The sequence below is a fragment of the Ranitomeya imitator genome, chromosome 5 (assembly GCF_032444005.1).
Source record: "Ranitomeya imitator isolate aRanImi1 chromosome 5, aRanImi1.pri, whole genome shotgun sequence".
NCBI classification, from domain to species: Eukaryota; Metazoa; Chordata; class Amphibia; order Anura; family Dendrobatidae; genus Ranitomeya; species Ranitomeya imitator.
Window position 1 is genome coordinate 124,840,473 of NC_091286.1, and position 12,546 is coordinate 124,853,018.

The 12,546-nt window shown below is 41.2% G+C and overlaps 1 protein-coding gene across 2 annotated transcripts in view; it reads right to left on the bottom strand.

The window, feature by feature from the left end:
• Positions 1-12,546, bottom strand: part of UTRN (utrophin) — a 930,516-nt gene that overhangs the window by 247,823 nt on the left and 670,147 nt on the right. For both annotated transcript variants that reach the window (XM_069769124.1, XM_069769123.1), the window contains exon 56: positions 8,605-8,734. In XM_069769124.1, the coding sequence (XP_069625225.1) occupies positions 8,605-8,734 (130 nt within the window). The remainder of the gene's footprint in view (positions 1-8,604; positions 8,735-12,546) is intronic.

Consider the following 12,546-nt stretch of genomic DNA (forward strand, 5'->3'; position numbering starts at 1 on the left):
ATCGGACCGGACCGCAGCGGGACCGCCCCTGGGCGAGTATAATATAACCTTTATTTCTCATCTTTCAGGTTACATCGGGGGATTATCTACAGCATTACAGAATGCTGTAGATAAGCCCCTGATGCCGGTGGCCGCAGCTCATATACAATTTTTGGGGTGACAGATTCCCTTTAAAGGAACACAAAACCTAGCTCTGCAGAGATAATGTCCTGCTGATAAAACACTGACTGTACTGAAAATACAGCAAGTTGCTGAGCAAGTGACTTCATCACTGAAATCAGGCTCTCTGCCCTTACATTATGTTGCTGTCACATTACATAGCGGGAACCTGCTGAGAGATTCCTTGTAGTGTCTGGTCTGGTGTCCCCTCTAATAAACAGTGATAAATATATATATATATATATATATATATATATATATATATATATATATATATATATATATATATATATATATATATATATATATATATATAACTACAGATGTTGCAGTATATCATCTAGACAACATCTATAATTTTAGGGTTCAGTTTCGGACATTTACCTGACCGCTGATCCACTGATCCAGGTAAACAGGTCTTTCCTGAATCTATTTGAGTACCTCTAGTTTAGGGGTTGTAATCTCATACAGGACCTGATGCCTCCCCACATAGGAGAACACCGGTATTATAAATGTCGTTGGCACACTGTAACCGATTTTGCATTGGGGCTGAAGCGTTATCACTTTATGATAGATGGTGACCCCACAAATTCTGTGAACGAAGTGGAGGCAGTACTGATTCGGTGATCTTGCCCTGTGGTCAATGCCTGCACAGCATTACCATAACCACCTCCATTTAAATAAATGAGGCTGCCAGCAGTTCCTTGCACAACTGGTTGGTCAGGTGCCCTGCTGTGCAGGGCAAACACTAGAGACCATTCAATCTCAGTATCAGGGGGGTTCTCAGAGGTCTGACGCCTAGTGGCATATCCTAGTAATATTTCATCAACTTATGTGATGAGAATACCCCTTCAAGTAAGCATGCTACTATACTTTCATGGCCAAAATATTGGGACTCTTTACACTTTTGTGGTTCAGTTTGCAGATCATCTTCTATATAGGAATACATGATGGGAGATGTAATTTTACGATGTAAAAACCAAGGTACCACCGCTGCACTAATGCAATGAGTAATACTGAATGACATATTGCCAGGAGAACAGTTGAACTAAATAATCCGATTTCCTATTATCAAGACTTACAGACTTGCGAAAAATCACAAGCATCTCCAATTGCAAATCCTAAAAAGTCACCTTGCATTAGCTTAGCTCCAGCGTCAAACATTGATGGACATTAAAGTGTAAATGGAGCCACTACAGGCTGGACATGATGTGATCGCCAATCTGAAAAGCAATACCAGCTGGGAGACTGGGACCCAGAGGTCACAATGGCCGACCTCTATATCTGGCACTGATAGCGCCTTGTTTAGAGGCTGCTTACATGTAAGGCTATAGATAAAGCTGTAGTATACTGTATCAGCAAGTGCACGGCGAGCCCTGTATAGATCCGCACACATACAATGCAAGATTTCCCCAGTGCATTATACCCAATGAAGCAGAAATCAAGGAATGAAAAAAATGTCGCTTTCTCCTTGAGCTAAAAATAAATGATTCCCAGCAAACACCAAAACCACAGGGGTGTTAGAGAAAAATGTTAAGAGAATTGCCATTTTCAGAAAATTACTTTTTTCCTTCTCCAACAATACCTTGGCACATCGGCCGGGTCAGGAACTAATGGAGATTTTTTTTTTTACCTTTACTAAGCCATGCACCTGTATGTATTGTATTAGGACAATTGCAAAATAGTTATATAACACTTGAAATAGAAAAATACAATACATCAATGAGGCCGTCCATGAAAGCTATAGAAGGCCGGATTCACACGTCAGTGGCTCCGGTACGTGAGGTGACAGTTTCCTCACGTACTGGAGCCACTGACACACGTAGACACATTAAAATCAATGCATCTTTTCAGATGTCATTGATTTTTTGCGGACCGTGTCTCCGTGTGCCAAACACGGACACATGTCAGTGTTCGTGGGAGTGACAGATTACACGGACCCATTAAAGTCAATGGCTTCGTGTAAAACACGTACCGCACCGTGTCCGTGTGCAGTCCGTGTGCTGTGCAGGAGACAGCGCTACATTAAACGCTGTCCCCCCCACTGGTGCTGAAGCCCCATTCATATCTTCCCTGCAGCAGCGTTTGCTGTAGAGAAGATATGAATATTAGTGTGTAAAATGCAGATCCAGGTCCCCAACCCCCTCCCACCCCCTGTGCGGTCACGTGGGGCCGCCGATTACAATCATCAAAGGGGTGGAGCCGCATATTCATTACTGTAAATGAGCGGCCCCACGTGACCGCTCATACAGTACAAGGTGCGGCCAGGACAGGACGCTGCGGGGGATCCGGAAGCTAGGTGAGTATTTTAATCACAGCGGGGGGTGGGGAGGTGGCGCACAGGGGGTGGGAGGGGGTTGGGGACCTGGATATTGATTTTACACACTAATATTCATATCTTCTTTTCAGCAAACGCTGCTGCAGGGAAGATATGAATGGGGCTTCAGCACGATGCCGGGGACAGCGATAAACGTGGTACCCAGTGGGCACACGGGCGGCACACGTGTGCCAGACGTGTGCCACACTGATGTGCCACAGAAACGCACCGGCACACGGACACGGATAATTCTGGTACCGGAAATATCTGGACGTGTGAGATGAATGTTGTATCCAGGATCTAACGTGCTATCATACGATATGTATGATATTGGCAACAGAACCTTATAATGTGAGCCTCAGATTTGGGACTGAAGTATCGCACAGGGCGAACCCCAACCGCTGAAGAAAAACAGAACAAAAAAATGCTTTGATAGAAAAAATAACCATAACCACCGGGCACCAGTAACACTTCAGCTTTTATATTCCAACTCTGGGAAATTGACATATTGAAGCTACATAGTTGTTACAGTTGACATGTTTTTTGATATATGATGTTAATAGTGTTATCCTGATAGAGCAAAACTTGTGAAGCCAAATAGTTAGGAAATGCGAGCAATGAGGTCTGAGATCATTACGTCCCCAGAAGTAACTGTGATTGCTCAGAAAATAACATTTCAGCTGCTCCGAGACTTCAATCATTTTTACACTTCAATTCGCACCAATGAAAGATATTTAATAAATAGAAAACATCAGATAAATCCCGTTGCAGAGTTTTTTTTATACAAATGAAAAGCTGCTTTTTAAAGAACCATCAAAAGCGATGAGATGTCAGAAATCTCCTGCACACACTTGTTTTTTCCTGGCTGAATTTGAGAACTCCAGGATTTAAATCTGCAGCGTGCTAATTTTTTCTGCATTTTTGCAGTGTTTTTTTAGTGAAGAATACTAACTTTATTAAATGTAAACAAAGAACGCATGCAATCTGCACCCAAAAAACACTGCAACAAAACACTCCAAAAGCTTTGTGAAAAATGTTGCGAAAATGCAGCAAAAAGAGTGTTTTGCATTTTTATGGCCAAGCAAGAAGGTTTTAGCTATATAACCTAAATATGGATACAAAGAATGCATAAACCACTCACAGAAGAAAAGAAAATCAATAAGGTTTACTGAACATAAATTTAAAACCACATATCGCCAAAAAGTACAGGACATATGCATGAGTTTTAGAATAAAGAGGATATGCCAAGTATAGAAAAATGCGGTGGTGGTGAGTCGGAAATGTGATATAAGGCAATGGTGCCATATCAGACCAAAATGCACATCATCCAAAAACAATATAGTTGCCAGTAAACATTTCAAGAATAAGTCTCTAGTGTATTGCAAGCATAGACCAATTGGGTCATACAGGTGACAATGTTACAAGTTCGGTGCTTACCGATAGTATGGACTGCCAAGTCACAAATACCTCCGCATTAACCCCGACGCACGTTTCACCCACGTGCTTTCTCAAGGGGAGTGTGCCGACCATCACCTACTGCTATACTTATACACATATAATTACTCATATAAGGGCCAGTAAGCACAGAGCATGCGAGACCGCCCCCATGTTCCAGGTGCATCAATTCCGGCACTCATCTCCGGCGCGTGTCAGAGGAGAAAATATCTCCATAACATTCCAAAAGCTCTGTGCATAATGTTGAGAAAATGCTGCAAAAAGAGTGTTTTTAATTTTTACGACCAAGCGAGCAGGTTTTTGCTATAAAAAAAATACAGCAAGAATACTGCATCGGAACACAGCTTAAGGCTGTGATCACACCACTTGCATTTTTGCTGCTTTTTTCCTGCAAATTTTAAGCAGCGTTTTATAGTGCCAGAAAAAGTATTGAAATTCCAGAAATGTTCGTTTTTCTTGTTTTCTTGCTCAGATGTAGAATCTTGCATTTCTCCCTGTTAAATGCCATTCTATTAGTCGCTGCCCATTTTTCAAGCTTATCTAGATTTTTCTCTGTCTTCTCTAGTGTTAGGCATCTCTCCTAGCTTTGAATCAAGTGCAAATTTGATGTGATGCGATCTGCTATATGGCTATGCTAATCTCATATAGGCCTTCACATGAATTTGCTGGTCCAGCAAATTTACGAAAATTTAGAAAGGAATAAAATTTGAATTGAATCATATCGCTTATCTATACTATATCTTTTACTTCATTGATCCCACAGCTTTCTTACCTTGAGAGCCACGTTTAGCGCTGATAGATGGTTGCGAGCCACATTTAGCAGGAACCTTCCTGCTTACATCATAGTGACACCAACAGCCCCTCATTCCCGATTTAAGGAGTACCGTGATATAATTTGTATATACTCACCCACATGTCCCTGTAATTTGTCTGCATAGGCATGAACCGCACAATGTCAATTATCCTGAAATAATACCCACCCAACTCCGCTGTCTACCCTGCCTAATGAACATTGTGAGTGCACAGGCGCAATGCCAAGTGACGGAAGTCCTTTGTAAAATGAGGAGTGTGCGAGCTCCCCCTCCCCACTTTGTCTATCCGCACATGCTCAGGATTTCAAGTAGGCGGGGAAGTGACATGGACAGTAAGGCGAGTATGAGCGAGTGACAATTGGAGGGGTGTCATTTTCATACAGTGGATTAGATGGCACGTGCAAAACACTGAGTGGACTACATAGCGTGCTATCCTTTCACAGAATTGGAATGGGCTAGAGGCAGGTATAAAGATAAAAAGAACACATTCTGCTTGTGAAAACCCCCACTGCACGGAAATGAGAAGCATTATACCCAAGGATGACAAGCAATGGATGTCAATGAAATTTAAGCACTTTAATTTCTAATAGATCACTTTAGATAATGAGTCTTCAAAATGCAGAGGTGAAAAGATAATGTAAGAAAACGTGCAATAAATCATGGGATTGTCTATGAAGTAACAAGAAATAGCCGTCAGAAAGTAACTGTCAGCCTAATAGTTTCATTCGGTCAACAGCACAGTACAAGTTTTTGGTTTTGTGCCATCATCTAAAGGCCACTGCTGTGTCATTATCATCATTGTATTCTTCTGCCCTCACTGATATCAGGTGCGGAGGGACCGGGACAGAATGACACACAGTACAGAACACATTACAAAAAAAGACTTTAAGTGTTTGGTGAACAGCTAATCTACAGCTAATAGGACCGGTACATGAGATTTCTAAGGTCTATTGTACGACCTGAGCCTCCCTGGGCCCCATGTCAGATCGAAGGAGAGAAGGGACCTACAGTGAACTAGTAGTCACTGAATATAACATTACATTGGAACATTTCTCAGCCTTCAGTTTTTCCATTGTAATTTGAGGCACATTAAAACCTTCAATAGGATGATGATGACATGTCTGTCACTCTATTTCTGAAAAGTATATTCGTAAGTTTGAAAGTTATTCTCTATTCATAAGGGACAACTTTCCGATTGATAGGGGTACGACTGTTGGCACCTCTACCGATCCAGAGAACGGAGTATGTGAATGGAGCAGTGGTTGATCATGTGCACTGCCACTACATTCATTTCTATGGGAGTGCCAAATTGTTGTTAAAAAGGTGACACTTAAAGGGGATCTTTCACCCCCAAAATGGAAGGTGAGCTAAGCCCACCAGCATCAGGGGCTTATCTACAGATGTTTCCTGAAAGATGAGAAAAAGAGGTTAGATTATACTCACCCAGGGGCGGTCCCAGTCCGGTTCTGGTCCGATGGACATCGCGGTCGGGGGCCTCCCATCTTCTTACAATGACGTCCTCTTCTTGACTTCCTGCCGCGGTTCCGGCGCAGGCGTACTTTGTCTGCCCTGTTGAGGGCAGAGAAAAGTACTGCAGTGCCCAGGCGCTGGGCCTCTCTGACCTTTCCCGACACTTGCGCACTGCAGTACTTTGCTCTGCCCTCAACAGGGCAGACAAAGTACACCTGCGCCGGAGCCGCAGCATTAAGACAAGAAGAGGACGTCATCCTATGAAGATTACCACATGAGGACTAGGTTTCATGTGCAGGCCAGTCATGCTAATCTGTGTAGCCCCTACCCCACCAATGATTGGCAGCTTGCTTTGATGACAGTGTACAGTATACACAGGAAGCTGCTAATCAGAAGTGTGGGTGGAGTTATACAAAACTAAGCATTCTGACCACTGTTACGTCTACAACTACATGGAGTTCTAACAAAACTGAACAAAGCAGTCCAGTAATTGACACAGTTAGGATCAGGTTCTCTACTTCTACATCATGCAGCTCTCAGATTACACAGCAAAAACCTGCAGACAGATTGCCTTTAAGCAAATTTGTTATTTGTGTTATTATAAATTACTTTTCACTTCTCTCTATGCAGGTAATTAATAATTGTGTTTTTTTACTTCACTTCCTGTGACGTTTCGTTTTAGAGGATTCTCAATCGAAGTGTCATCAGGAGGCTGGGGCTGCACACACTCCCTGCAATGTCTACCACCCAGCCTGGAACAGGACATCATCAGGAGGCGCACTGCAGTCACTTACCACAGCTACTTTCATCGCCACCCTCTTAAGATGTCCTGAATCCATGGTGCTGATAGACGTTGTGGCAGATGTAACTGAGGTGCTGCTGCACTTGGCTTCTCTTTCGGCCTCAACTTCTTAAGGTACCGTCACACATAGCGACGCTGCAGCGATACCGACAACGATCCGGATCGCTGCAGCGTCGCTGTTTGGTCGCTGGAGAGCTGTCACACAGACAGCTCTCCAGCGACCAACGATCCCGAGGTCCCCGGTAACCAGGGTAAACATCGGGTAACTAAGCGCAGGGCCGCGCTTAGTAACCCGATGTTTACCCTGGTTACCATCCTAAAAAGTAAAAAAACAAACGCTACATACTTACCTATCGCTGTCTGTCCTCGGCGCTCTGCTTCTCTGGTCTGGCTGTGAGCGCCGGGCAGCCAGAAAGCAGAGCGGTGACGTCACCGCTCTGCTTTCCGGCTGACCGACGCTCACAGCCAGAGCAGGAGGAGAGCAGAGCACAGCGCTGGAGGACAGACGGCTGTAGGTAAGTATGTACTGTTTGTTTTTTTACTTTTTAGGATGGTAACCAGGGTGAACATCGGGTTACTAAGCGCGGCCCTGCGCTTAGTTACCCGATGTTTACCTTGGTTACCAGCGAAGACATCGCTGAATCGGTGTCACACACGCCGATTCAGCGATGTCTACGGGGAGTCCAGCGACGAAATAAAGTTCTGGACTTTCTTCCCCGACCAGCGATCTCCCAGCAGGGGCCTGATCGCTGCTGCCTGTCACACTGGACGATATCGCTAGCGAGGACGCTGCAACGTCACGGATCGCTAGCGATATCGTCTAGTGTGACAGTACCTTAAGTGTAAAAGGAGATATCATCAGGGGGTGGTGATAGAAGCAAGGTGGGTAACAGTACCCCACTGTTTATGATTATGACTCATTTGAGGGCGGTGACAGAAGCTGTGGAGCGGCACTGGTATCACTTACCCTGCTTCTATCACCGCCTGTTGATGACATTTCTTTTCACATTAAGAAGCTGGGGTGGCGACAAAAGCATAGTGCCGGAGTCTCGGTCACATCTCCCACAGTTTCTATTAGCACCATAGATTCAGAACATCTTCAGAGGATGGCGATGAAAGGAACAGTGGTAAGTAACTGCATCGCTTAGGTGGGGTGATGGACGCTGAGGGGAGTGATTGTAGCCCCCAAGCTCCTGATGACGATTTGTTTCTCAAACGAAATGTCGCAGGAAGGGAATAAAAAAGGATAGGAAGAAGTGCAGTGTATTTTAAAATAAAGAAATAAAGATAAATACAAGTGTGCTTAGGGTGCAGAAATAGATACCGTATTTACTGTATAAAAGATTTTAGGTATCAGACCACCCCTCTAAATCATTTTGTTTCTGGTAAATTAGACGTCAATAAAGATCATAAATCATTTTTTTAGATACCAATAAAGATCATAAATCATTTTTTTAGATACCGTAGCTGTTTTTGATATTTTTTACAGTTTCACACAAGCCAAAATTGAAATCATAAAGCTACAGCAAGATTTCCCAACATCATAATATTTAGTCTCTGGATAAGAATAGGAAAAAAAAGAGACTAACCGGTTTTAGGAAGCAAGTTCCTTCTAGGTTCTTCAGGGCCCTCAATAGGTTGCTCAGAAATGAAAACTCGCGCTTGCTCTATGGTATTCAATACAGTCGGTTCTTTATCCATCAATTCACGTTTCAAAACCTAGAATGAAAGCAATCACGATCAACCAAAAGAGTCAATGGGTTTTAAGAAAAACAATTCTAAGGAAATCCAAGTAATTTCCTTTAAAAGATGAAATAACACAATCTGAAAACTAATATCTGCAGAACATCAGACATGTATGGCATATTCAGGGACTAAGGAACCAATTTGTTTGCATTTGTGCTTAATTTTTGTCAAGTTTTTGTATTTTGCTCCTTTTTATTTGCTTGCACCATATTTATCTTTCTATTTGTGACTTAGTTAAAGTCACTTCTTTGGGTGCTTGTTAGAGAGTGGCATTTAGGGTTTGCAAATATTTTTCCCTGCTTTATCACTTGCGACTTTGTGAAAAGCTGCAAAATTTAACACATTTGTACTCCAGGTGCCCACAAAATAATCACATGTAGGCCTGAAACTTTGGTGCAAGTTTTGCGACATTTTAACGGAACATGCAAAATGAAACACATGATCTATTTTGATGAATTTGGGGCAAAAAGTCAACGAATACCACAAATCAAAAAATGAAAAGTGAATTGAAAAAGAAAATTTCAACCTATGAATCAGGTGTCAAATTTTCTTCCATTTTTAGGTGTTTTAGAAAAATACAATTTAAATCATACCTCTTGTCACAAGGAAAATTGAGGTTTCTTCAGAATTAAACAGTTAAATATACTAGGAAGATAGAGATGTTTGCTGCTCCTACCCTGGATATTCAGGTTTATTTTATTTATACATTTTTGAACCTGTCAAACAGTTACAGAGATATGGACCTTTTTGTTTAGTGGTAATTTTTATGGTATTTATCAAGTGGTTGTTGCTTTCAGAATTCCCTGAGAGCGTGTCTTTAGGCTGCCCTGCATTATTACACCATGAGAAATGCCCCCTTGTAATTACCATAAAAATTTGCACTAAATAAGCAGGCCTCTATATCTGGAACCATATGACAGATTTTAAAAAAACAGAATACAAAGAGGAGAAACGTGAATAAATTGAAAGCAAAAACTGGCCACGGATCTAGTGACAGATCCTCATAAACTATGGACCTGCATTAAGGTCCTAGTGTCTTTAGATCTAACCTTTCTTCAGGTGATGAACAAAAAAGGAAATCATAAAAATATTTTATTTTTAATTACTTAGACCTATAAGTACTACATAAAATAACCAAAAAACAAATGTTATTGCCAGAAGCCACAATCAGACACATATTTCTTGAAGAAGGACTAAATGTATTGTTGAAAAAACAAGCAACCATGTAATACATCATGGTGCCAAGTCCATATAAGCAGGACCTGCTCTGTTCTGTATCTTTTAGCTCTGCCTAAAGACCCTCATACACTAAACTAATATTGGCCAAACCCAATGATATTAACAGGTTCGGCTGACTGACTGACTACATAAGTCTACGAAAAAAAGAAAGTTCAGGTGCCAGCCAAGGTTTTTTGAATGGCTTTGGGTATTTTGGGGATGTTGAATTACAAAAATCCCATTACTTTTGCTGAATTGGTTCTAGTTTTTGAGACTCATCCATCAAAATAATGCATTTTCCCAATGCAACTTGTGTGTGATTTAGCCTGTCTATTGACTATTTAGCAGTGCTTTATGTTATGAAATATCCCATATAGTTATTTTGTATTTCAATTTGTAGGCTTACAATGCTATAAAATCGACTTTTTGAAGCCAAAAAACTACTGTAATTATGTAACTATTAAATATCTCAGACACTAGATCCAATCTGATAAAACCAAAGTCATATTCTTTATCAGCACCTAAAACTTAATATAAAACCATCCAAACATCGTTGGCATCAAAACCAAGCGAAGCGAATATATTGATCGGCCATTTCCCATTAAGGACTGCTGAGCTTATTGTTCTCCTGGAGTTCGGCAGAGTGAGCATTCCCGTGTGTCAGCCAAACGTTTGGCCGAAGCATCTAATGTGTATTGGGGACTTCACACAATGGGGTTGGAAAGATTTCCAGCTTCACCAAGGTCATGGTTCTTTTGGGGCCTAACTGTTACCTGGAAGTTGATACTGATATATGGCAATCTGGTATGAACGAGTTGGTGCTCAAGTAGGGTTACAATCCGTAATAATAGATGGATGAAGACTAGACACTCAAAAGGATGAAGTGAAAGAGTAAACATTTATTCATTCATTCAATCCAATAAATACAGAATCATTCCAGATTCCAGAAAATTATAAGCTTTCGGTCCAGTATCAGGACCTTTATCAGAAAGATGTGGATTGCCGAGGCTGCAGTGAGTGAGCCATGTGAAAGCGCTGTAGGGATTGCGACCGTCAACGTAGGCTGTGTGGTGCTCAAACCACGCCACCTAGCTTGCGATGACAGACCCGTTACAGATCTGCATTGGGACCAAGTCAAATAGAGTGTTTGGACACAATAGATAACTAAAATAGCCAAGAGAGAGCTGAATATTTAACAGGCATTGATATTGTTATCGTTTTACATTTCATTTCCTTATGGAATGATGTTAATCAAAATAATAATGGAATGTTATTTTACCATTAGAAATGCACAGTGCACAATAACACAAATTTGGTTGCACACAGATTTTCCTAGAAACTAGATTACATTTTACAACACCTATTCAAATATAACTGATTTGTGGGAGTTCTATAGGCACTAGTTATTCCTAAAGTGTAAAACACTTTCATTCATGATAAGTCTAGAAAATCCAATGAACAAGCCCTTAGCAAATTAAATTTAAAGGTAGAGTGCAGCAGAGATGGATGTAAGGGGATACACCAACTGAGTTGTTTAATGGTTCATAATATCAGCTCAGCCAATACGTAACACCGAGCACAGAATGGTTAATAACGCAATGAGTCTATCGCCCCTTACAAGCCAGAATTACAGAGCTGAAAGAAATTAACCTGTCAATCATCAATCCGGGCACGTCATGGACAGCTAATGTACCAATCTCATCCAATGAGAAATCTAACAATTAATTTATGCAAATAATGCACACATCTGAATTTAAAGAGAAACCTACAAAAGTATATAAAAAAAGCCATCGTGATGTGTAAAGCATGTCAGGGAATGAGCCCAAGGCCATGATCACACTAGCAGTATTTGGTCAATATTTTACATCAGTATTTGTAAGCCAAAACCAGGAGTTGGTGATAAATACAGAAGTGGTGACGTGTTTCTATTATATTTTTCCTCTGGTTTTTGCTTACTAATACTGATGAAAAATAGTGACCAAATACTGAACGAGTGAACGTGGCCTAACAGTGCAGATAGAACGTTTCCCGTTCTGCATTCAATGCCATACATCATTCAATTAGAAGGTTCTTTGAAATCCAGAGACAAAATATGAATTCACGGTGGTGCTTGAAAGTTTGTGAACCCTTCAGAATTTTTCTGATTTCTGCATAAATTTGAACTAAAACTACAGTACATTCAATTCTTACACAAGTCTTAAAAGTAGATAAAGAGAACCAAACCAAGCAAAGGAGTAAAAAAGATTAGACTTTGGTATCTTTTCATTGAGGAAAATCATCTGATATCAGATGTCTGGAAGTGGGAAAATTATGAACCTCTGCTTTCAGGGTCTGGTTTGAATTCCATGTGCAGCAATATCTGAATCTACACGTTTCCAGTAATGGTCGATTATTCCTACACACCGTCCTGGAGGAATTTTATCCTATTCCTCCCTACAAAACTGCTTCAACTCTGTTATGTTGGTGAGTTTTCTCCCATGAACTGCTTGTTTCAGGTCCTTCCACAGCATTTCTATAGTATTTAAAGGAATCTGACAGCAGATCTGTTATATAATCTGAGAGCAGCA